General features: G+C 42.9%; 1 protein-coding gene across 5 annotated transcripts in view; it reads right to left on the bottom strand.

Moving 5' to 3' along the window:
- The window catches only part of CCDC149 (coiled-coil domain containing 149), a 480,627-nt gene that overhangs the window by 217,999 nt on the left and 235,119 nt on the right, over positions 1-27,509 (bottom strand). For all 5 annotated transcript variants that reach the window (XM_078678386.1, XM_078678383.1, XM_078678387.1 and 2 more), the window contains one exon: positions 12,405-12,521. In XM_078678386.1, the coding sequence (XP_078534512.1) occupies positions 12,405-12,521 (117 nt within the window). The remainder of the gene's footprint in view (positions 1-12,404; positions 12,522-27,509) is intronic.

Genomic DNA, 27,509 nt, shown 5'->3' with positions numbered 1-27,509 from the left:
AGGGGGATGAATCGTGTTTACTACACCAATAGCCCAAGGAGAGGCTGTTTATTTCAAAGATGGGATTTTTCTACCATGTTAAGTTATGTTATGTTAAAAGGGACTTGTAGAGCACACAGCTACTCTGCAGAATATCCCGGCACTAAGTCGTAAAGATACAGAGGCCAAAGGGGAAAAACTGCGATCCCGGGGTGAGTGGCTACTTATACTGCTTGTTGGAACAGCCAGGTTTTCAATCGTCTCCTGAACGCCAATATGTTTGTGACCTGCCTAAGCAGGAGTGACAGCTTGTTCCAGAAACCAACCACTAGCACCTGGAACGAGCGACCGCCACGACGTGCTCTGAGACACTTTGGAATGACCATAAGGTGTTATTGTGCTGACCTAAGGGGTCTACCAGGTACATAGTATGAGACTCTTCTACGGCTGTAATACACCCCCATGCCATGCAGAGCTTTGAAAGCCAGAACCAGAGCTTTGAAGAGTATTCTGCATCAGACAGGCTGCCAATGCAGATTCTTCAGGTGGTGGCAGATCCGGTCTCTAGGTCCAAGACTCAGTACTGCCCTAGCTGCCGCGTTCTGCACGACTTGCAGTCTGTTGAGCAAAAACTCCAGAAGGCAGAGATAGAGGACGTTGGCATTGTCCTATCTGGAGATGATAAGGGTCTGAACGACCGTCTTTCTGTGTGAGGTTGGTAATAGGAATAAAACCTACGCAGCATTTTCAAGAGACCAAGCACGTGCCTACTACCAACTGTACTTGTGGTGTCATAGATAGGGTGTCGTCCATTTTCACTCCCAGATTTTTCAAGATCTTGACTGCTGACTGGGGGGGGGGGGGGGGAGACATATCGAGGGTCCACCATTGTTTCCAGGCATCCAGAGGGGGAGTGCCAAAGAAGATGATTTCAGACTTTTACGGGTTACATTTAAGATGATTAAGTCTGAACCAGGCAAAGGTTTCTCTTAGACACTTGTTAATCATCTCCCAGTTAAACTCCTCTCCCTTCTTGCAGTGAACAGCAGTTGAGTGTTGTCAGCATAGGATATAATCGTGAACTCTCCTGCTTCAATCAGAGAAGCCAGGAGAGCCATGTACAGGTTAAAGAGTACAGGGCTCAAGATAGATCCCTGTGGCACACCCACAATCAAGGGTGGCATGCAGGCCGAGAACAGGGGTGACCAGACCTCTTGATATCCGTCCTCCAAAAAGGAGGAGAACCACTTCAACACCGTGCCCCCAAGCCCACACTCCCGCAACCGCTGCAGGAGGTGACGGTGGGGGACGGTGTTGAAGGCCGCCGAGAGGTCTAGGAGGACCAGAACAGCTTTGCCACCTTTGTCCAGGGTCTCTATGATGAATCAGAGACCTCCAGCAACACCTTCTCTGTACTAAGGTTCTAGCTGAAGCCAGACTGGCTTGGGTGAAGAAGATTGTTGGTCTCAGCAAAATCACTGATCACCGAGTGGACATATTTCTCAATTGTCTTTGCACAGAAAGACAACAATGAGATGGGTCTGTAATTAATTAAAACCATGGGATCAGCCGAAGGTTTTTTCAATAAGGGAATTATTTTCGCGCTCTTCCAGCTTACCGGGACCTGACCACTAAGAAGAGATGCATTCAAAACACTATTCACAGTGGGATTCAGAATCTCCGCCATTGCCGCCAGGAATTTGACAGGGCACAGGTCCGCAGGAGATTCAGATTTAAGGCCCTTCATTATTGACAGGGACGTCTCTAGGGACAAGGGAGGGAAGATGGAGAGGAAGACCATGGTTTGAGGAAGCTGCAGGATTTAAAAAAACAGACAGTGCAGAACAACAAATTACCCCAGAACCAGAAAGGGAGCGACCACTTAATGTTTCCACAGTAAAAGTGGAATTAGAAAAGATTATTCGGGGATGCTTAGAACTTGAACATTTAAGCCAGTATCAGGAGATAGAATTGAATTACCTGAGAAAAGAAATTATAAGACATGGAGCAATTACACACGATAAGTTGACTGATTTGTTCCGAAAATACGTCAAACTTTCAAAAGGTTTCCTTTACAGAGAAGTTACAGAGTGCAATTGGATGATGGAGCTATCAAGACAATGCGCCCTTCAGGAATGTGATTGCAGATAGTTGAATTAGTGAAATGCCTTTGTAAATGGAGTGACTTTGAATTTTGTTTAATTAAATACTCAAATAAACATGAAAAGAAAAAGAAACAATCAGAGTAAGAAGGGGAAAATAAAAAGGTAACAATTGGGTCGAAGGACGAAGAGGGAGCTCGGTGTACCAATTGAGAGAGTCAGCAGGAGGGGTATATGTTAATGTTGCATGGACAAGGGGTGATCTTGCAGCATTTAGATACAACTTTCCAAAATAGAGAAACAAGCCAGCACAGTGGTGCACACAGCTTGACAGATATGTCAACTTTTTAAAAGTACTGTGGGCAGATTTGAAAACATTCTTTAACATTGTAGTGCTAAATGATTTGTGGGCTAAAAGCAAGGTTGTTATAGAATGTACTCGTGAAGAGCCAACAATAGATACTCGTACTAAGGCATCATCTCCTGTAGTCATGGAAATATATGAAGCAGTGATTACCTTCCTTAAAGGCAAGGTGCCTCTAAAAAAATATTGATTGGGTATAGATTAATAGAACTTCACAGGAGCCAAAGGAATCAGTGCATGATTACTATGAACAGTCGTTACAGGTGTTTCAACAGTACGGTGGAAGGGAGTAACCTGAATCTAGTGATATAGGATTCTTTGTGTCCCAGTGTGTTATTGGGTTAAGAACAGAAATCAGTGTGATTTGTTGGCAGATAAAGTCATTGGATGAGATCCTGAGGTATTCAAAATACTCTAGTGATGAACAAGAAAGGAAGCAGAGGAAGCTTAAGGAGAAATTCATGTTAGCTCAGACGACGTTTGCTAAAAAAGGCTTCCAGAATCAGTATCCCCAACAAGCCCCATTAGTCCCACAGAATATGAGAAATCCCAGATTTAATGTGAACCAGTTGCCCAAAGCAAACCTGAACCCATTGCAAAATCAAAATACATTTCAAAAGTGTCCTATGCTTGACAATGATGGTTTCAGCACCAGTAATTCCAAATGACTGTGTCTGAGTAGGGAGGAAGGTTGCGTGCTTTGCGCAGTCTTAGTGGTAGACCAGAGAAGACCATTTGTAGAAGAAGAAGTAAATGACCACCCAATGTCATTCTTTATTGACACCAGTGCAACAAGATCCACTGTGAGAACAGCAGAAGTCCCATACCTACCCTTCTTGGGAAAGAAGATCCAAGTTGTAGGAGTTTCAAATAAACAGATTGCAAATCCTATTTAAGAACACATTCCTGTAAATATAGGGTTGTTTGAGGAAAAACATTAAATTGTTATTTGCGATTTAAGTCCCGTAAACCTGTTAGGGAGAGATTTGTTGTGCAAGTTTAATTGCACAATTTACTGTGCTTCAAATGACACACAGTTCTAAACACATTATGACAACGTAGAGTTTAAAATGGCTCGATGAGACACAGGTGTAGGGTTGTTCCCAGTGAGAACTATTGAACAATAATTGCCTGATCTGAAAGAAACTGCACTCAGAAGTGTGGGAGTTCAAAAGGAAAGCTATCAGACTGATTGAAAGTGTAGAACCTGTCCGAGCCACATTGAAACAAAATGCAGTGTACACAAGAAAACCACCATATAATTTGACACCAGAAACAATTGCTGGAAAACCAACCGTAATTGGAGATATGCTGAGGAAAGGGGTTTTAAGGGAACTCATTGGGAGTCCATGCTACTCTCCGATCATGGGTTAAAAGAAGCTGAATGGTTAATATTGGATTGTGCAGGCTCTCCGTAAGATTAGCACCTTTGTTGTCCCATAGTACCAAATCCAGGCACTATACTTTTTCAGATCGAGTACACTGCAGAATGGTTCACAGTCGTAGACCTTTGGCTGGCATTGCTTTCAGTGCATTGTATGAGTATTCACAGTTTTCTTTCCCCTTTGTGTTTCAACAGAGAGTTTTAGCATGGTGCCAAGTACCACAAGGGTATGCAGAGTCTCCTTCCAGAGAGAAAGTCTCTGATGTGTCTCGGCACTAGAAATGTCTGATTACAGTAAGATGTTTACATTGTTTTGCAATGAGAAGGAGGGCTGCCCTCTCTCAGTGTTTACTGATGCATGGAGATGCTCAAAGACCCGTGGCTTATTTCTCAAATACACTTGACCCTGTAGTCGCAGGACAGCCCGGCTGCCTTGCAGTCACTACGGTTCGTGTCGGTATCGAAAGGATTGAGAGCACAGTGATGGGACGTTCTTTAACTGTTATGGTCCCTCACTAGATTGAGATTTTGCTCACACAAAATAAAACCCAGTACATGACCCACAATATGATCACAAAATATGAGCAACAGACCCTCACTTGAGACAATGTAAATTTTAAAAGGAGGCAAACTTTGAGCCCTCAACTCTGTTGCCTCTGAATGAAAATATTTTGAGGACGTTGAACATGATTGTCTAGATTTCACAGATGAATGCACCAAGACAAGGCCAGATATTAAAGAGGAACCCCTGAAAGAGCCCGATTATTAAATATTTGTCAATGGGTCATGTTTAAGAAATAATGACGGTATCCTGAAAGCAGCTTACGCAGTTTGCACAATTAATGGTATTGTAGAAGCTGCATGGCTTAGAGGTATTACCTCAGCACAGATTGCAGAATTGATTGCATTACAAGAGTATGCCAATTACCAGCCCAATTGAAAGGGACTAAATTTACAGATAGTCAGTAAGGATTTGGTGTGTCCCGTGATTTTGGATAGTTATGCTCTCAAAGAGGTTTCATGACATCCTTTGGAATGGAATGTCAATAAGAAATGGCGAACACGTGAGGAACTTACTAGAGGCTCCCCAGTTGCCCACAGAAGCGGTGGTAGTAAATTGTGCGGCTCACCTAAGTGGCAATGGAGTCAGGTGGTGGGGCTCATTTCAATAATGAGGTCCTGAAGATGCTGTGCGCCGCATTACAAATTGAGCAGATATTGCACTGTAGCTATCCACCTGAAGCTTCTAGTATTGTCGAACAACTTAATGGTGCTAAAAATTCCTGTTTGGTAAAATCTTGTGCTTCCAATTCTCTAAAGTGGTCTGACCCTTTACCACTTGTGTTAATGAGAATCTGAAGTATCCCAGACAGAAAAAAAACAGGTATCCTCTTATGAAATCTTGATAGGACATGCAACAAGAACGCCTGCTGTACCTGCAAATGCACTTGTGAGCATCAGATGACATGATACTCGATTACTGCAAAGGATTGTCTGATGTGGTACGTTCTGTTTCTCACCAGGTTGAAGTTGCCATACAAGACCCGCATCGAGAACAGTGCCACAACCTCAATCCTGGAGATTGGGTTGTGATCAAAAAGCATGTTCGAAGACTTGTTTGGAGCCGAGATGGAAAGGCCCCTACTATGTGATTTTAATAACAAACACTGCTGTTAAGTGTTGCTGGATCATCAAACTGGGTGCATGCCTAGCACACTCGAAAAGTCAATAGATACATACATATGAAAGAATGTTGTTCTTTGAGCTGCCACAAAGAGCACTGGTGATTACATCACCGCAAGCTGAATGACTGCAAAGAGCAGTATCACATGTACCACCACAACAAAGAGAAACAAGGGGGGGAAGATTTGCAGACAGTAGTACACAAGTTCCTGTGATTTCACAAAGTGGCCTTAAAGTCTCTAACGAAGAAGAATAGACCAGGCATCAACTTGAGTAAGCAGTTGAGACAGCAGCAGAACGAACAGCGGAACTGGGTGAATGAACTAACACTGGATGAAAAGTCACCGGCATCATTGAGTGGCCTTCAAACTTTGGTCAAAGGAGACTGAAAACAAGTGTGTAAGTTGATCAAATACCACTTACTATTCATGAAGAGACAGAGTCATGTGCTGCAAGTGACACAGAGGAACATCAACAAAGACTGAGGAGATCAAAAAGAGCAAGAGTGCCTTGTCGGAGGTTTTCTGCACCTACGTGGACTTACTACGTAAATCGAATGCCGAATTTATCAGTGGATGAACTTTGTGATGTGATATGGGAACAGTTTGATCCCTCGTTACATCACACTAAAACAAAACGGTTTAGGTGAAGCGGTCTGAAAGAATTTCCAATAACAAAACAATAGTAAAAAGACATTTGAAAAAATATTGATTGAAAAAGTGCAAAAGACTAATACAATATTTCATTTTTTATTTTAGGAAGATTTACATAGGCCCAGGACTGCAGTAGAAGGGTAGGAATAACTTTTTTAGAAGAACATGGAGTAGGGTTAAGTTTCACTATACGAAGATGTCTGAAAACAAAGAGACTATGTAAAAGAGACTGCTTAATGATAACTTCTTAAAAAAACAGCTGGGAGTAAATCCAAACTAAACTGCTGACTTATAGCTGTACATTAGTGCTTAAATGATCTGACTACAGATAAAACATCTGTTGCCATAGAAATAGGTGTAAACATATTATGGGTTTTGTCTTTCATGTAGCAGTATTAGTAATTACAATAATAACGAGGCCCAACACACTCTTGGCCTTCTAATCAATGTTCATTGTATAGGATGCTGGTTTTTAGAATGTAGTTGCCAAGAATACCCATATGAGAGTAGGACCAACTACACCCCCACCCGCGCGGCGCACCGGGGGATTGCCGGGTGCCTGCTGCGGTCAGTCCGGCCCTGGTAACATTTAGGTGGGCGGCAACCTCGGGGCCCTGCCATGGCAACAAGGCGTGGACTCTTCCCAGGCACCTCCGACCCAGCTCTGGCGGAGGGCGGCCTACCAGGCCCCAGAACAGATTGGCTGGGATGTGTGGAATCCTCTCGGGCAGAGGGTGTCTCTCTACTGTGTGTGCGTGGTGTGTTTGCTGTGTGTGCGTGGTGTGTTTGCTGTGTGGGTGAGGGGGGTGTCTGTTGTGTGTGTGTATGCTAAGTGTTTGTCAGTCTGCAGTGTGGGAATCGCACACTCTTTCAGTGTTGGGAGACCGGTGCGCCAAACCCCCACCCTCCGCTGCACTGGATTTACTTATACCCGTGTTTAAAGTCCTGTGGGTGAATGCCTGCCGGCCCACCGCTGCTCCGTCTGTTCTTGGTGTATCCTGGCCAGAAGGGACTGTGCTTTCCTTCTGGAGAACGCCCCCCCCCCATTCTAAATGCAATAGGTCTCGCCTTTGAATAGGTTAAGGCCATTTGCTTTGCTGATGGTATTGTGCTCTAGCTTTGCATTGTTTAGTGTATATTTGTGATACATGCATATATTTGCTCTCCCCTAACCCCTTTCGTCTGCCTGATGCTATTGTAATCTTCACTCTACGGAATTGAAACACATACTATTCTTCAATTCATTCACCTCCCAAAACTGAAACACTGCTTTTTTTCTACTAACACTACACAGCTAACACAATTCTAACTACATACAACTACAGCATGTCACAAATATACACTAAGTGGTGCAAGGCTGGAGTGCAGTGCCATTAGCAAAGCAGATGGCTTTGATTTGGTCAAAGGCGAGACCTATTGCATTTTCAATGCTTGTTGTTAATGTTTGTACAGCAGTCCTGGATGTCACCAATTCCGTTTGTGAACGAATTGAGGTATGTCCTGTAGTGATCGTGGTGCATACAGCTTCATTGACCGTAGATAAACTCAGCCTCGGGTACCCAAGTAGTTGTGTGCGAACCTCCAAAAATGTACCCTGCCCAGGGATAAACTTCAGCCCTATGTTATATTTATGCTCACAGATTGATTTTAAACATGAACTTAACCGAGTGTATAATACTTGCTGCTTTCTCCTCATGTCAGTATTACAACAGGTCCCCCTCACAACTGGGTGAAGGATTTTATCCTTAAGATCTCCATAGTGATCGGCGTCGGAGGCTGCTGGTTCACATACACCCAGGGCAAAACCTCAAAAGAACATATTTCTCAAATGATGAAAGATTTAGAAAGTCTCCAGAAATCCGAACAAAACCTTCTTGAACTACAGGAAAGGTATGTGAGTAAAAATGCGTCCGTGGATTTCCAACCATTTTGTTGGGTTTAGGTATGTTACATTACTGGTCCGTCCTAAAATCTAAAGCACCAGAGGAAAAATCAATATTGCTGTTGTTTTTCAAGTTTAGCAAGATTAATATTTACTTACCATTCAGGATCTGTGGATTGATATCTATAGATAAGACTTTTGTTTACTGTTTGTCATTACGCTTCTTTTTAGACAGACTTCTTTTCGTCTTAACCGTATTGACTCTTCCCTTATCCTCCCTTTCTCACCTCCCCTGCCCCCTCCACTACTTTTCTCTCTCCTTTCTCTCCTCTCCTAATTGCATTGCCTATTTTTTTGGGATTTATTGTGTAATTGTTGAACTTTTTCTGTTACATTGTTGATTCTCATGTAAAGCGCTCTGATACCTCTGGGTCTACCCAGCGCTATATAAAACTCTTTAAATAAATAAATAATAAATAAAATCTCTATGTAAAAATGTTTTTGATACATGCACACAAATGGTACTGTTACAGTGTTTTTATTATTTATCACATTGATTTTCATAAAGGAACGTATAGCCAACACATGTTTTGCCTTGTGTAGACATGCAAGTTTAGGGATTTGTCAAGGCTGTTTGTTTCTCAAGTGAATTGTTAAACACGGGACCCCAAAGAACGTAACATGAACTCCGAACAATGTATTGGAATAACTCTCTAAAGAAAATTTCTGTGAATAGGAATGACTGTTAATTCTTTTTCACTTGTGAAACACACATCCTTGAGATAAAAAAGCCCTGGACATACATGCCTATACTTTAAAATATTCAGGCTTCCTGGCCAAAGGAGGGCCTCTAAAATGGTCAGGGACCTACTATAGTACTCCCTTCATTGTTTCATTCTAACATGGAGCTTTTCGAAATTTGTTTAACGCTTCACACCACACCAATTACTATTAATGCGTCATTTGAAACACTATACACAAGTGGACGTTCTATTAATCAACCCAAGACCACTGAAGTCAAGACCTCATTGAGGATGTTTGATGGAGCCTGTACTAAGGCCCATTGAACTTTAAAAAAAAGTCCTCCACTCGGTTCCTAGGGATACAATCCCATTTCCAGTTGTTGTAGCAACTACAAACAGATCCTGAGAGATAGGAAAATTACAGAGAAAAGGCATTGGAGAATTTGTTCCAAGCTATATAGTACAAAGCCTTTTGCCTATTTAGGGCCACTATCAACTCACTGTTGTTCTGCCAGGGCGATCTTCGACCATTACCGCCACTGGTGTCTGAGGAGGACAGGTTTGATCATTATGGGAACATGTTTGCCTCAGATTTAGTTGTTGAGGTTGCCTCTAATACTGAGTTAGTTTTGGGCTGGTAAATCTTGTCTGCATTTTTCTGCAGAAGAAACACAATAGGCCATCATTGCCAGCTGATCAATAAGAACCCCTGTTCTGGATTGAGTTCTGGCAGATCTTTTCTGTGCTGAGCCTTTAGTTTGGAATCCATTACTAGCTAATTTATTTAACTAATTAAACCTGTAGTGGTGTTCTACTAGGACATCGAATAAGGCTGTCATAGTTCCTATATATTTAAGAAGGATGATAAGGAAAGTCCTGCATGCTATCGGCCAATAACCATGCTTGATTCTTCCATTATTATCTTCGGCAGGGTGTTCTGACACCGACTATACTATAGGTGTCTGCCATCTTGTTCTCTTCCTCTCTCTACAGTTGTGATCTTAACTGCTCTGGGTCATCAGTTTATGTCCTGAAGCTGGGTGGTCGGCTGATCACCTTTCAACAAAACGCTTTTCGGCACCAGCACTATAATCATCTTCACACCGAAAAACTTATGGATGCACATACTACGTTTTTTCTGAATGTATAAAAAATCCCATGCAATACTGAACAATACAAATAGGTGCCTTAGTGAGCTAAGAAATTTATTTATGTGGCCTACTCTTATTTTGAGGCAAAATTGTTAATTATGTCCCGTGGCTATACTCAGTACTGATGTTAAGGGTTTCCTTCTTGTTATGGCTCAATGTATGAGATGTTTTAATATATATTGTGATTGAGTGTGTTGTCATGGTATGAGTGGTATGTGTGGAGCTTGAATGGCTATTGTGATATTTATTCTGTATGGCGGAATGGTAGGAGTTTTCATATATAATGATGATTGCAACTATGTTGTCTATTTATTTATTACAGATGCAAAGGAAAAAAAATATCAAGATATTTCCAATTTATTACGTTTTTCTTTCAGGTAAATTGAATTGTAAACTCTCTTTGTAGAGCTTTGTGTGGAGGCGGGTCTTCCTCTTTGTTGTGGAGCACATATCTATTCAGGGGCAATGCACCTACAAGTACCGAAACAGGACTTTCAGATATTACCCGGAGAGTTCCACTTATCCATACAACAGGCAAACCTTTCCCAGCTGGTGGTAAACGTATAGAAAAGGCGAAATTTCCTAGCTGGTGATAAAATATAATTAAGGTATATTAGCAAGGCTGCTAGCTGTTTTCTAGTTCTAACACAAAGTCTATTTGTACATAGCTTCTGTGGGTCAGCACAGGTGCAGAACCGATACAAAAATCGTTCCAATCCTCCACATAGGATTACAAAAAAAAAAGACCAATTCCTCTGGAACATGGACCGTTCAGCAGATGAACACTTTCAGGGTCAGATGAAAGGCTAACATAGAAGATTACAGACACCACACCCAACCATAGAGATCTCTGCATCTGGAAGTTAATGCAAATGTTACTCTCATTCGCACTGTTTATAGTCCTTAGTTAAACAATATCTCCAATAGATATCACGGCAACTCTAACTCATGCACTGAACGGAAAAGACCCACTTATTCCATGCTTGCCCTCCATCCTACCCACAACTATGTGATGTAGTACAAAGCCTGTTAAGCTAGTCTGATGATGAAGGAAAACTCACTAGATGTATCCTGCACCACAACAAAAGGGGGCTCTCTTTTTTACAGAGCAAGACCTCTCCTTTGGCAGTAATCTGAACTCAAAATCTACTAACAGACTGCAGATCTTCCCGAAGAATAAATGTCAATCAGTCCTCAAGAGCTAGGGAATGCAGAGTCCTGCAAGGACCTTATCGAACAGTGGCAGAGCCGAGTAAGGTGCCTTCACACTGCTTTGCCATGTCCTGCCAACAATTGAAAATCTTCTCTCCTTGCCTTTGCCCTGAGTTTAGAATGCTCTTAGAAGCAGTCAGTTAGATTGTTACAAAAGAACTCAGCTGTGTTTAGTCAAGTGCTTTCCTTTGGTGTTCTTTTGGAACTCTGATTTTAATTTGCACTCTCATAACTAGGTTTTAGACCAACATTTACAATCTTAAACAATCTTATAGCTGCCATCAGTTGAGGGCTACTTCTAGACTTGTGTCAGGTCCACAACTTGATTTTGAGACATCCGTCAAGTTGGAAATAAAACTGACAGTGTCAGGCTCAGGGAAGAATAACACATACCCCTGAACCTCATACATATATGACTCGACTAGTACCACAATGTTTCACATCTTTCAGTGGTAGCATGATATGCATCAAAAGTGTTGGGCTAGGTACCTTTTTAACAGCAGTTGCTCTAGTATTAAATGGAATGTTATTGTCCAATGTTTATAAACAGCTGAGGCCTGTTGAGCAGGTCTGTAACTAGCATAAGTCAGAAAATCCAGAATATCCAAAAGCTCCAAACCTGGGGGTTCACCACAAACAGATAGGGTTCCTTACATTTTCCACCCCAAACCATTTACAGGTGTCATTGATAGCTCTTCACTGACATCCAAATGAACCTGTTTTGGGAGGTCTGGAGAATTTGTGGAGTAGATCTAGAAGGATATTTTCACATACTTCCCAATCATCCTTCAGAGCACTTTGGTTAATTAAGACTATAGTTATTTGCTGCACTGGAGAATTGGAATATTTTTCACACCCAACAACATTTTTTTGGACTGTCATAATTCAGTCAGGGCACATTTGCAACCAATTTTAACAATCTAACAATGGAGTTGATGCACATGCGCACTATCAACGAAAGGAGGAGTCACCTATCTCGTGACTGGAAAAGACTTCTTCGGAAAAAAACAAAGTGCAAACATCCGGAGCCAACACTAGATGGCAGGCTATGCAAAGCATGTGATCTACAGTTCACATGCCTTGAACATATCATTTTGAATGCGAGTGAGATTTTTAACCACTCAATATAAATAATCAAAGGAACAATCCCAATAAGCAAATAAAATAATCTAAAATCTATACTAAACAGTATTAATGTTGCTTGTAAGAAGAACTGTGGTTGTAAACAAGAAATATTTCACTCATGATTACCTGCTCTCGTGCTTTTTCCAGCTGTTGGACAAGGTCTTCACGCTCATGAGCCGCAAAGTGACGAGCCCCAACCTCCTCATCTCCGAGTCTTTGTTTTGCTATGGTCATTCGCAGAAGCTGCACAAGGAGTAAAGGAGAATCAACTTTCTAGTACAAAATCAGTTAAGCCACTTGATGTGGTCTAAAATAAATACTCTTGTTCACTTAGGATCCTGTTCTGGCAAGTTACAGACGAAATACCTTCAATGAAGCACCAAGCATATCAATAGCACAATTGTTTTAATAGAGGTCCTATATATGTGTTCAATACATGTCTAACTACTCCTATTTCCAATAGTTTTAAACCAGGATGTTCCACCTTACTCTGGTTAGAGATGTAAATTAAAAGGTTTGCAGCCATTTTCCCCATTTTTTATCCCGCGGACTTTCAGTCCGCATACCATTATCCCGCAAGGTCATTGACCTCGCATACCATTATACCGCATTTTTTCAAAACGCATGTGCATTTATCACGCATGCCTTTACAACGAATTACGTTTTAAAGGCATGTATGGTAAATGCATTTGCGTTGTGAAAACCACGATGACGAGAGAGGTAAGTGGGTTTGTGTTAATTGTTTCGTGGGTCAGTGATTGTGTAGTGTAGTGTTGTGTAGTGTAGTGTTGTGTTAGTGTAGTGTAGAGTTGTGGTGGTTGTTTAGTGTAGGGTCATGCTGGGGGTAGTGTTTTAGGGTTTAGGGTTGTGTTGTAGTGTTTGCGTAGTGTAGGGTCATGCTGGGGGTAGTGTTTTAGGGTTTAGGGTAGTGTTGTAGTGTTTGCGTAGTGTAGGGTCATGCTGGGGGTAGTGTTTTAGGGTTTAGGGTAGTGTTGTAGTGTTTGTGTAGTGTAGGGTCATGCTGGGGGTAGTGTTTTAGGGTTTAGGGTAGTGTTGTAGTTTTTGCGTAGTGTAGGGTCATGCTGGGGGTAGTGTTTTAGGGTTTAGGGTAGTGTTGTAGTGTTTGCGTAGTGTAGGGTCATGCTGGGGGTAGTGTTTTAGGGTTTAGGGTAGTGTTGTAGTGTTGGCGTAGTGTAGGGTCATGCTGGGGGTAGTGTTTTAGGGTTTAGGGTAGTGTTGTAGTGTTTGCGTAGTGTAGGGTCATGCTGGGGGTAGTGTTTTAGGGTTGTGTTGAAGTGTTTGCGTAGTGTAGGGTCATGCTGGGGGTAGTGTTTTAGGGTTTAGGGTAGTGTTGTAGTGTTTGCGTAGTGTAGGGTCATGCTGGCGGTAGTGTTTTAGGGTTTTGGGTAGTGTAGTGTTTGCGTAGTGTAGGGTCATGCTGGGGGTGGTGTTTTAGGGTTTAGGGTAGTGTTGTAGTGTTTGTGTAGTGTAGGGTCATGCTGGGGGTAGTGTTTTAGGGTTTAGGGTAGTGTTGTAGTGTTTGCGTAGTGTAGGGTCATGCTGGGGGTAGTGTTTTAGGGTTTAGGGTAGTGTTGTAGTGTTTGCGTAGTGTAGGGTCATGCTGGGGGTAGTGGTTTAGGGTAGTGTTGTAGTGTTTGCGTAGTGTAGGGTCATGCTGGGGTGTAGTGTTTTAGGGCGTTGGGTAGTGTTGTAGTGTAGGGTCATGCAGGGGTAGCGTTTTAGGGTTTAGGGTAGTGTTGTAGTATTTGTGTAGTGTAGTGTCATGCTGGGGTGTAGTGGTTTAGGGTAGTGTTGTAGTGTTTGTGTAGTGTAGGGTCATGCTGGGGTGTAGTGGTTTAGGGTTTGGGTAGTGTTGTAGTGTAGGGTCATGCTGGGGGTAGTGTTTTAGGGTTTAGGGGGTGTAGTGGTTTAGTGTAGTATTGTAGTGCTTGTGTAGGGTCACGCTGGGGGTAGTGTATTAAGGTACTGTTGTAGTGTTTGTGTAGGGTAGTAAAGTGCTTTATGGTAGTGTTGGGGGTCGTGCTGGGTATTACATTAGAGTGTAGGGTAGGGTAGGGTAGTGTACTTTTACTTACTTTTACAACTTTTACAACGAGTATACCTTTAACATGCATGCCTTTACGTTGTAAAGGCATGCGTGCTAAAGGCATATTCGTTCTAAAAGTTTTCGTTATTTTAATTTGCGGCCTAATAGTACATGCGGGATTTTTTTTTGCGGACTGATGGTATGCGGGATTACGTCATATATTCAAATTGAAAACATTGGGGCACAAATTCAACATGTAAAACAGCAAAAAACAGTTCCATTCTATGTACACAATGAACATTCCAAAGCATGAAGAACGGTACAGAATGTAATGTCATGTGATCCTCTGTACTTCTGATCACATGGGCACTGGATTCCTAGACTGAAATGTTTCATAATGAAGGCCAATCGTTTGGGGGAGATACTGGGCCTAAACAGTCAAAAGTGAATGTGATCTAACCAGGGATAAACACACCATATACTTCTTCGCTCAACACATGGTCCCCAGACCTGTATGACCATGAGATCAATTCAAATTTTCTACCACTAGACAAATCACTTTGGCACACAGTCAAAAAGGGACATTTACATTATTTGCAAATTATATCTCAGATCAGGTAATGATACAAAGGCAGCGAAAAAAATGTGTGAAGTCATAAGCAGCCTTTTTTCCAGCACAGAAAACACGAACCTGGTGCTTGCTATAACAGGCTTTAATTTGTAATCATATTGCACCAGAAATATATCTATCTGGTCGCTAACAAAGGTCAAAATAAATTGCAAAACTATCATGGCATTAACTTCAAACTATTCTGCACATATGACGTAGAAGGTAGACTAGATACATTTAGAATACTTAGAGGAGTTTTGTAACAGAAATTGGCTGCATTTGTGAATTTCTCCTTAGGACTGACATTGGAGTGTAATATAGGGCCAGATGTAGGTAGCTAAATACCGGGCGGTAATACCGAAAATCAGTAGATTTCAGCATTACCGACCGGTATTTAGCAATCCCCAATGTAGAAAAGAAATCTTTAATAAGGAATCGGTAAATACTGATTCCTTACTACCGATTCCTAATTTACAGATTCGGAGTTACCGAACCCCCAAATACCGAATCGGTAAATAAGAAACGGTAAAAACGACAAAAGAAATGTAGAAAAATTTGGTAATACCTAATTTCCACAAATTTGGTATTTAAGAGTCGGTAATTACCACTGTCTCAAAGCAGGTGGCAATCAGGTGCGCTGTATTTAAACAGCCCCAAAATGCAACAGTGTGATCACTATGGCGGCCCTCTATGTTATTGCAAGGCGGCTACGGCTACAGGCAGCAGGAGTGAGGATCTGGAGACGGGAGGAGCGCGTTTACAGACAGCGCATCACACTCTTCCAACTGACTGAGGCAGAGATCCATGAAAGGTACAGGCTACACCCACAAACCATCCTGGACCTGATAAGGGACCTGCACCCACTCCTGGAGCATCCAACACCAAGGGCGCACGCTATACCACCACATGTGCAGGTGCTCTGTAGCCTACACCTACTTGCATCTGGCAGTTACCAGCCGGTGATAGCTGCAGTAGGTGGTGTGTCACAGAGTTGCCTGTCCCGTTTCTTTAACAAGTTTCTGGATGCCATGAGGCAGAGAATGCATCACTACATAAGCTTCCCAACCACACAGGCGGAACTGCAGAAAACCAAGAAAGACTTATACCAAAAGGCCCAGTTCCCGCATGTTATAGGGTCCATTGATGGGACACACAATCCAATCTGCCCACCTGCAGCTACTGAGTCATCTACAGAAACAGAAAATCCACCCACTCCATTAATGTGCAGGTAATCTGCGATGTATCCAACCTAATCACCGACATCGTGGCCAAATTTCCAGCGAGCACCCATGGCTCATTCATTTTTCAGAACAGTGGGATCTACACACCCCTGGCTGCGGGAGAATTGGAAGGATACCTGCTAGGTAAATCACTGTGACACACCCTGATGTATACTGCAGAAGAATGTGTTGGTGACTGTTATTAATGGCACCGTCTTCCCCACCTAGGTGATAGCGCATATGCTGTGCGGTCATTCATCCTCACTCCTTACTGAAACCCATCAACCCCAAGTGAGAGACGATACAATGTGATGCACAAATCAACACGCAACATTGTGGAGCGCACGTTTGGACTATTGAAAAGCAGGTTTTGCTGCCTCCACAAAAGCGGAGGCGCACATCAGTACCAACCCATCATCTGCTGCAAGATCATCGCAACTTGTGTTATGCTGCATAACCTTGCCACTAAGAAAGGTACAGCAGTTGAATTAACTGACTGAGGACGATGATGATGAATTTGCACAGCCAGAGCCCAACGCAGCAGGAGTGGCGCCAGCACCAGATGGGAGACACAGACGGGCTGAGATTACACGCAACTATTTTTGAGTAAGTAAGGAGACAGAGCCAGTTGTTGTATTTGAATGACATAGTTTAATATATTGGCACTACGCCACCACATGAAGGGCTCAACATGGCAGTCCTATTTGTAAACACCCTACAAAGATGTCATGGGTTAAGTCACCCAGTTAGCTAGACTAAGTGTGGCTTGCATTACCTCCTGCAGCCACGCACAACACTGCTGGATTCCCTTTGCAGACTGTCACTGACAATCAATCCAGTGCCAGCACCTTGACTTCTGCTGCTCCTCCTGGACTCAGTTACAGGGGTCGTTACACTGCTGCGACTTGTTGTCTACTCAATGTCCCCCACATCACCTGCACCAGTATTGGCAGCCTGATTATTTAGGAGCACTTCAAGTGCAGTGGTCACTGTCACAAACCCCTTGACACATCACGGCAGCAGTGTGCCATCCCTTCCTGCATGGCCACGGAGCGCCTGCAGAGCAGAGAAGTGGTAGTAGAGAGGCGGTTCACCGCCTTGGTGTACTTCTCCATTTTCTGCCTCTCCCTGCGCCGTGCCATCCTGTCCTCATCAAGCTTGCTGCACAGCAGCCTCACCGACTGGGACATGTCCCTCATGCCCTCAGCTATGTCCCTCATGCCTTCAGCCAGTGTTGTGTTCATTGAGCAGATGCCCTTCTCTATATTCTGCATGTTTGCTGTCACATGTCTCCTCTGCCGCTGAACTGATTGGATTGCTTTCCCTTGCAGGAGCTGGACCTTTAACATGTTCACTTCCAGACCTGCAAACACGCCATGCTCCTCGCCCTGCAAAGGTGGACTGAGTTCCCTAGCCCTGCGGCGTCTGGCACCTGTGTGTGATCGCTCCGTGGGGGACATTGATCCTGCATTATTGCCATCCACTGGCACCGTTGACTGTTCTCCACCCCTGTAGTCTTCCACGGACAACTCAATCTCTTGGAGTCTGGCAACTGCATGCCTCCTGGGTCTTGGTAATGCCGGTGGTGACGCTGCTGGTGATGTAGGTGGTGGTGTTGTTGTTGCAGGTGGTGGTGTTGGGTCTTGGTAATGCCGGTGGTGACGCTGCTGGTGATGTAGGTGGTGGTGTTGTTGTTGCAGGTGGTGGTGTTGTTGCAGGTGGTGGTGTTGATGCCAGTGGTGGTGTTGATGCCAGTGGTGGTGTTGATGCCAGTGGTGGTGTTGATGCCGGTGGTGGTGTTGATGCCGGTGGTGGTGTTGATGCCGGTGGTGGTGTTGATGCCGGTGGTGGTGTTGATGCCGGTGGTGGTGTTGATGCCGGTGGTGGTAGTGTGGTGTGACATGCAGTTGAAATGGCCTCCTCCGTTCTCTCCCTCCGGGGTGCCTTTCCTGCCTTGACATGTGCAGACAGGCGCGATGTCTCGCCTGTGGAGACAAATTGTACATTAGCTCACATGTCTGGCAGCATTTCGAAAAAAATTATTTTCATGTCTGCCAATCTATCTGACTGTCCTCTGCTTGCTTATCACTGATGTGTGGCACATGCTTTTGTGTTCAGTCGGATGATTGTTATGATAGGTGTTACACTGACTACATCTCCCATAATGCATTGCTGGAGTTTACTAAAACATGTACTGGAGTGGGATTCACACTGCCTCATTAGGGAATGGGGTCAGTGAGCGGGGGGCGCAGCTTGGTGCGCATGCATCTTACCTTGTTTGATGCCAGCTCCGGCTGAGCTGTCTGCATCCCCGATCCCGCTGACACTCTCAGGCTGAATGGTAGACTCCACCAGCAGTTCCAATTTAGTCAGATCAGGTGCTCTATTTCTTCCTCCACCTGTCAGGCTGGCTTGTTTTATTTTTTTGGCCATCTTCTTCTTTGCCAGGCTCCTGACGTCGTACCACCTTTTCTTGAGTCCGTCTATTTCACGGTGGGTCACTCCAATGGCATTTACAGTTTCCTGTATTCCAATCCATATTTTTTTCTTCTTGCATTCTGGCACTTGCAGTGACTGTCTCTCAAACAGCTTTGTGTGTTCTCTTGCCACCTCCTCAATCAGGACCTCCAGCTCCCTTTCGCTAAATTAAAATTTTCTTTTCCTTTCTGCACCATCATTTTCACTATCCTTGTTGGCCATTCTGCAGTTTGTATCAGGAAATGTTCTTTCAGTTGCTCCTGTGTTCTCCTCTGCACTCCCTGCCTCTCCAGCAGATTCTGATTCAGTGCAGCTGCATGGGTGTGGCCACTTCCTGGTTGGCAGGTGATGTGGATGCACACGATTGGCTGAATCTTCAATTGCTGTTTTTTTTAATTACCGATTCGGTATTTAGGAATCGGTAATAGCGATCGGTATTAAGGATTCGGTACATTTTATCAAATATTACCGATTCAGTATTTTTTTCCGATTTTTTATATACATCGGAAATACCGATTTCTTACTACTGATTCGGTAAAATTCGGTATTAAGAATTCAGTATTTCTATTTTACTTAGATCAGGCCCATAGTCTTCATTATCCATGAGGGGGAAGAAACCTTGTGCGAGATGTCTTGCCTCTCCCCTACCTCAACAATGGCAGTAAATAACATATTGCACTCTGTGCATCAGTGTAAATGTGGTTTATGCCATTGGATCTATTTGATTAAGCAAAAAGTTATTTAAAATAATTAGGATACAAGGATTACATTTGAACAGTAAGGTAAACTCACACTGAAAAGGCTTCTTGACTATTAGTCAGTACGTTATCCCCATGTAAAGTCATTTTAACATAGAATCTCTGAAGCAACAAACAATATTTTTTTTACAGCTCAAGTGTGCTATACTGTGGTACTAACATGGAATTTGACGAATGCACTGCAGCAATAAATACATTAATGTGTGTTCAAATATTATCGCTTACTTATTTTTATGTTTATCTTAAAAGGAAATCTAATCAGAACAAGGATGCAAGGGGCAACATCAGTGCAGTATAATAAACCATATTGAAGAGGTGTTTTGTCCATTAGGACAATTGTTTGCATGTGTAAAGTAATTGTAATATGCACTGAGCGAAGCAGTAAACATTTTTTAATGTCCACTTCACTCTACTGTGACTATAATTTGACCTTTGCACTATAGTAACAAATGTGTGAATGTCAGTACAATTGATCTACATAATGTGTTATTAGGCACATGTATTTTTCCACAGACTATATATGCAGGTGGGCAGAATGTAATAGGCTAATTATGACTATTGCTGAGTGTAGGGACGGCGCCTAAGAGGGCCTCGCCCTCCCTTAGCAACAATAATAAAAGTGTTGATATAGATTGAAGGGTGGCGGAGAGGAGATGCACAAAAGGTAAACAAATAATATGGACCAAAACTGCCATCAAGTGCTTCTGGTAACATTATAAGCCACAGGCCAATGTAAGACCATATTACGCGTTACCTCTTAGACATTTTGTGAATTACATGATGAGTTTACGGATGACATTACTGTAGGAGGCTGGCTCTGTCTCCTCCGCAGATGTCTCCTTCCTTTGGACTTACAACTCTCCCTGATCTGTTTTTTTCCCTCATCTTTGCTTTTTAATTGTTTTCCCGTTGAGACCTAGCTGTTTGGCTGATGCCTGGTGGAGCTACCCGATAGCTAAAGAGGAGATGGGCTGTGGACTTCCTCCTCGGCCGTCACCTACCCAGCCAGAATTTGGGAAGACTCTACTTTGTCTGTCCATCCTATCTACCTCCTACCCACCTCCTACCCCTTTACCCCACCCCCTTACCCTTCTAAGCTCCATTTATTTTGTCTTCTATGCTCTTGAAATGTTTTTCTAGTAACTGATGTAATGTGTAAATGATGTAATTTTGTAATTCCTGTGGAACCTTACGTAAAGCGCTCTGATACCTCTGGGTCTAGCCAGCGCTATCTAAAACTCTCAAAATTAAATAAACAAATAAATACAATACCTAAATTCAGAGCAGGCTCTGCCCCGTATTAGTTTTGAATTTGTTTCAGGACATCAGGTATTACCGCCATAGATGGAACACCATCTGTTTTAGTGTAGATAGCAGCAAAGACTGCACCCCAAGTGGTGCAGTCTTCCAGGTGTGGTGTTATTCCCATTGGTAAACAGATTGTTAGAATTCTATTTTTCTCTTAACGGCTAGTATTGAGAAATACCGCTTCGATTGGAGTAATTCTTTGAGCTATCCAGAATGGAATTTGTTCACGTTTTGTGGGCATTTTACCCATGATTGCGTGTAAAGTCTGTGGAGTGATTTTTAGTGTATTCCCCTGGTGAGAGCTTTGTCTTGGAATAGCTATTGTTGGTTGGACTGTGAAAGTCCGCATGACATATTGAACCAATTGTCTATACATTTTTATTAACTCTTTGAGTTGAGCAAGTAATTCAACATCTGACATGTCTTCGATGTCATTATGAGGTGTGTAGCCGGCTAAAATCTGCCATGTTGCTCCTGGTCTACCTAGTGGACCGAGCCTGGTAATGTGAGTGTAATGTTTTAGGGCACCTTTAAACCAGAGATCATGCTCCTGGTATGTGAGTGGAATTTCAATAGCATCAAAAGGAATATATTCCTCAGGTGGTTCATTTTCTTTGTAGAAGTGAAACGTTTTAGTCACTGGATGTGATTCAGGGAATACTATCCATGAGTAGAATACCTCTGTCTGGTGAGATTCATGTGCCTCTATCACAAAAACTGCTCTACCACCTCTTGGTGTTAGGCCATGTTTTATAAGTTTTAGAGTGATGTCTCTCCTTAAATTTGGAGAAATGATTATCGCATTTTCATTGGTTTCATTAAAACCTATATAATCAAAAGCTGCTGTGATATGGGCGGGTACAGCTCCACCGGTCATGGTGTTAGTCTTGTTATCGGATATTGTTTAATGAAAAATGCAGATTAAGTTTCAAGGGAACAAAGATAAGGTGAACAATATTTTGGAACACTGTATCCTTCAACGCTGAACAAACCAAAAAGCTATTACATAGGATTTTCGTCCGACTGAGCTATGGCGGAAATTATCCCTACCCACTCCAGACGTCTTATGGAGTTTTAGGAGTATGGGTCTCTGAGAAAAGCACAACTGAGTTACTTCAGTATCTAGCGTTAAATTAGTGCCTTACCAAACCGTTGGGTGCCATGTAGTGTAGTTCCTGTATCCCTGAAAGGCTCTGCGCATTGGAATAATATACACTATTGTTTTGACATAGGACTGAGGTTAGTATGTCTCTATCGAGTACATTAAACTTAATTACTTGTGAGTGCCAGCTAACTCAGAGGTCACTAGAAACTTCTCGAATAAACAAGAAGGGATTAGTTTCTGGCAACCGCATAAACATGACAACTTTGTTTCCCTTTAGAATCGGAACAGTCTCAGAATCTTGGAAACCATAGATAACAGTTTCACTCAATCAATCGTGCATGCTTCGTTTTTCTACAGAGTTACACAGACATAGATAGACGGGCATTTCAATAAAAAGGGTTTATTGAACAGTCTTATTTCTCATGCAAGAGATATGAAGTACTACAATCGTAAGACAGAATGCAAAGTAAAATATGTACAGTGTTAGCAGTAAGATAAAATAATACTGCAATAGCATGGTTTGTAGCTATGACATATATTCATAAAAATAACACAGGCTAAAATGTGAATACTCGTTTGGTGCTTCTAGCTAGTTCTACCCCAGTGTACCTAACCTAAATGTAGTACGAGGTAAGAACTAGGTGCTGTTTGTCTATGGTCTAGTTGGGCTATAGTTTAGATTGGTGTTGCCAAGATTAGCCAAAAGTCCCTCTAGGTTCTAGTCCGCTCCATACCTTGGAATGAGAGAGGTTGGAATCTCTTTCCGGGTCTCGATCTCTAACACCCCGCAAGGGGAGTCAGAAACGCTGGAGCTGTATTCTCTGCGAGGAGGATGACCGCGTCTGGTCAGTGCGTCAGGCGGGGACTCGACTTCCTTCTGAACTTGCCGTGGTGAGTCGCGTCGTGCAATTATGCAGCCGAACCGTAATTTGCCATTGCAAGTGAAGGTATATTTATATCTTGAAGGTATTTAGGAATGCCAGTATTGACGTAAAAGTTGGGCAGAGGAACGTCATGAATGAACCACTAAGGAATAGATGTTCATGTATAATAATTGAGTTCTTGGAGACATCAATAATCCAAGCAAGGGGAAGTCCCAAAGGCTTAAGAGTCTGGTTTTCCAAGAACTCGTTGTGACGTGGATGGATGGATGTAGGTGGCCATGCCTGTATCTGGTTAGCATGGATAATGCCTAAATAAGGGTAGGATTTATGTGCCTAAATATGGGCAACGCAAATTGTGTCTATAGAAGGGCATAAATCGGGAAACCTATATACGGTATCTAAATTGACACACAACAACGGGGCACAGGAGTATCTAAAATAGTCTGAATACGATGTGAAGTGAGTGCAGGTCCCTCCTTAGACAGGAGTTGACCTAATTAGGTGACCTGCTGTCTACAATATTGCAAGTTCTTTTTAGAGACTTTGTAATTATGTGATGCAAGAAATGATAACAATAACAGTGTACCTTCTTCACATTGCTCAGGAGTATCTGGTCGCAGAAGTCTATTCAACTATAGTAATAGTCCCTAACTAGCTAACATAAAGTAAGTGTGGAGTTTTAAAACTTTAAAATATTCCTCTAAAATCAGCCGAATAACTATTTCCGAAATACTCACCTGGGATCAGGAGAGAAGCCAGTGCTGTACTTTTTAGTTCTGTTTTGTAGATATGCGGCAATGGCTGCAAGATGTAAACGTATAGATGAATAAGCTAGATTGCATCTTTGTGAATGGAGACGGTAACAGATAATATTTTGAATGGAAGCATCTAAAGGATCAATTTGATTATTATTGCAGTAAATGGCAAATCTTTTTCATTTAGCAGCATAGCAAGCTCTAGTAGTAGATCTTCTGGCTTCTTTAATGATATTTATACAGTCTGATGGCAGGTTAAGGTAACCAAACTCTAAGACTTCATGAGCCAGATTGCCAGATTCAGTTGACTTGGATCTGGATGCCTGATGTCTCCATGGTTCTGCGTTAGCATTGATGGTGTGAGAGACAGTTTTTGGTGTGGAACTAGAGAGTTCTAGCAGTGTGGTGAACCACGGTTGGCGTGCCCATGTGGGAGCTACTAGAATCAGTTTGAGAGACTGTTGTCTCAGCTTGCGTACCACTAGTGGTATTAGTGGGGTTGGCAGAAAAGCGTACGCAAATCTGCCTGACCAGTTCATCCATATCGCATTGCCCTTCGACAACGGGTGTGGAAACCTGGCGGCGAAGGTTGGGCATTTTGCGTTTTTGTGTGTGGCAAACAGGTATATCTCTGGATGACCCCACTTGTGAAAGAATGGTTGAAGAACTTACAGATGTAGTTCCCATTCGTGAATCTGTTGTGTCTGTCGACTTAACAGATCGGCTATCTGATTGTGAACTCCTGGAAGGTGCTCTGCAAGCAGATATATCTTTTGTGGAGTGACCCATCTCTAAATGTTTAGTGCGAGCTGGAACAGTTGCAGGGAATGTGTGCCTCCTTGTTTCTGTATGTTGTACATGGCTGTCCTGTTGTCAGACCGGATTAAGACAGCTTTGTTCTGTATGTGTACATGGAAGGACTTTAGTGCCAGGAAAATTGCCAGCAACTCTAGGTGATTGATGTGAAGCACCTTTTGTTGAGCAGTCCATCTTCCCTGAGTTGTGTGGTGGAGCAGATGTGCTCACCATCCTGTCAAGGATGCGTCTGTTGTCAGTACTATTTGTAGAACAGGCTCGAGGAACGGCCGCCCTCTTGACAAGTTTTTGGTGTTCCACCACTGCAGAGAGCGATGTGTGCGGCTGTCCACCAACACCAGGTCTGTCAGTTGTCCTTGTGCCTGATTCCACTGATGTGCTAGACATTCCTGCATGGACGCATTTGCAGTCTTGCATATGGTACAATAAAAATGCAAGATGCCATCATGCCTATTAGTTGCATGAACACTCTGGCTGGGAGAGAGTGTTGGTTTTGAAACCTTGTGATTAAGGCTTGAATGCTCTGTATCCTGGCTGGACTGGGATACGCTAGAGCTGTATTGGTGTTTATGGTAGCCCCTAGGTATTGATGTACATGAGAGGGCTGTAGATGTGACTTGGTGTGGTTTATTGTAAACCCCAAGTTGTGCAGTGTCTGAATTGTGTGAGATGTGTGTTGAACACACTGGTTGAATGACTTGGCCTTTATGAGCCAATCGTCTAAGTATGGGAAGACATGGATATGCTGTCTTCTGAGATGTGGTGCTACTACTGCTAAGCACTTTGTGGATACTCTTGGAGCTGTTGTTACCCCAAATGTAAAACCTTTGAATTGATAGTGTTATCCTTCTAGCCCAAACCTGAGATACTTCCTGTGAGAAGGATGTATGGGAATGTGAAAGTAGGTGTCTTTGAGGTCTAGTGTAGTGAGGAAATCGCCTTTTTGCAATAATGGGAACACTTGTTGTAAAGTGATCATGTGAAAATGATCTGAGTCTATATACAGATTGAGAGGCCTCAAATCTAGAATTGGTTTTAGTGTCCCATCCTTTTTGGGTTTTGGGAAGTAGAGTGAGTAGACCCCTCTTCCTTGATGTTGCAATGGAACTAGTTCTATTGCATCTTTTTCCAGCAATGAGAGAACCTCTTGTTGGAGCAGCGTTAGATGTTCTGTAGACATTGGACGCTGTCTGGGTGGTATAATTGGAGGGGTAGCTGTAAGCTCTAGGCAGTAACCATACTGGATAATCTGTCGTACCCACTTGTCTGTTGTGATGGAATTCCAGACAGGTAGGAACTGTGTTAATCTCCCCCCTACAGGAGTGGTATGCTGTTGGGGGAGCTGAAAGAAGTCACTGTTTAGTAGTGGAGGAGGATCGATTGTTGTTGTTACCTCGACCTCTTCCCTTATTGGTATTACCTCTGTAGCCCCCTCTAAAGTATCCTTTATTAGAGGATGCTTGAGTATAAGCTTTAAAAGAAGCTGAATTGTCTACTCAAGCTTGTTTGGAGCCTCCTCTGTAAAAGGAGCGATGAAAGGAGCCTCTTGCCTGGGTGGACTGCAAAGCTCCCATAGACTTGGCTATATCAGTGTCTTTTTTCATTTTTTTAAGAGCTGTGTCTACTTCTGGACGAAACAACTGCTGTTGGTTGAATGGTTGATTTAAGATAGTATTCTGTACCTCTTGCTTAAATCCTGAAATGCATAGGCACGCGTGACATCTAAGAAGGACATTGGTGTTTATTGCCCTGGATGAAGTGTCTGCTACATCTACTGCGCATTTATTGGAGGCCTTAGATATAAGCTTACCCTCTTGTATGAGGTCATCTGCCTGTGCCTTATATTGATCAGGTACATTCTCTAGCTGATCATAGTGAGCCCTGTCATATCTTGCTAGGAGGGCATGTGTGTTAGCAATGTGCCATGCATTACTAGCTTAGGCAGCTATTCTTTTTCCTGAAGCGTCTATGATGTTGGATTCTTTATCAGGAGGTGGTGTTTCTCCTGATGTTTGTGAGTTTGCTCTTTTCCTAGCGTTTGAAACTACTAGGGAGTCTAAGGGTAGCTGTCCCTTAATGTAAGCAGGATCCCCAGGAGCTGCTCTGTACTTTTTGTCTATCCTTGGGTTTATGATTCTAGCCCGTACAGGCTCTTTAAACACTTCTGGGGCATGTTTAATAACTCCTTTAATCATTGGCAGTATTTGCACAGATTTTTGGAATGTTCAAAAGTGTCTAGTAAAAAATCCTCTTCTGCCTCATCTGAATGCATGGTGACATTGTGATAGATGGCAGCCCTATTAATCAAGTGTCCAAACCCAATATTGTCTTGCGGAGGAGAAGGTTTAGATGTATATATATGTGGGTCAGGAATATCTGGTATATCCTGTGGGTTTGGATACTCCCAGTCTGGTGAACCTGTTGGGTAGGGAAAAGGGTAATGGGTCTTTCCCTCCCCCCCATGCTATACTCATCATCATCAGCATCCTGAGGAGGTGTATGTTGTGGAGAATGAAGAGGAGAATTTTGAGGTGAAATATTTAAAGGGAGAGCAGGAGAGGGAGATTCAGGAGAAGAAGGGTGCATAGGAGATGTGGCAGAGTCCTTCTTGACAGGCACTGATGGTGTAGGTGCTGTATCGGACTTCCTCTTCCAGTGTGGTGTGGTGGAAACATGTCCTGTTTCTGGGTCTATGTATATGGAGTAGTTTCTTACCTGTAACTCCAATTCTGTAGTAGGGGTATCTATGTTATAGTCATAATCTAGTGAATAGTCCAGCTCATGTGCGGGGACCCCAGAGCAATCAAAAATAATCTCTTAAGCTGTCTTCTTTGCAGTAGTGCATAGACACTTAAGAGAAAATTAAAGACAGATAATGCAGCCTATACATGCAAGGCTACACTGTCCAGTACTTCAACTAGAAATGCAAAGGATATTCCACCAATATCAGATTTAAACCTGTCTGCCAGGTTTCACCATGGAAAACACTTCCCCCCCTTCACCAAATACTTGGAATGATAGAGAGGAAGGACAGGACAGACAAGCCCCCATAGGCTGCCATTATGTGGCTTAAAAAGGGATACCGTGCCTTTAAGGAAACTTTCCAGAACTCTCCTGGTATCCCAGAATGCACAGCAACTCCCTCCACTTTCAGTTCCCTTTGGAGGTGTATACAGCTAGACCTGTAGCATTCATCATTTTATCCTTTTCTCCACCGGGGAGGAGGGCGGGCGCTTATGACTATAACAGA

Source organism: Lissotriton helveticus, chromosome 2_2 (genome assembly GCF_964261635.1).
Source record: "Lissotriton helveticus chromosome 2_2, aLisHel1.1, whole genome shotgun sequence".
NCBI lineage: Eukaryota > Metazoa > Chordata > Amphibia > Caudata > Salamandridae > Lissotriton > Lissotriton helveticus.
This window is presented reverse-complemented; position numbering and strand designations above follow the sequence as displayed.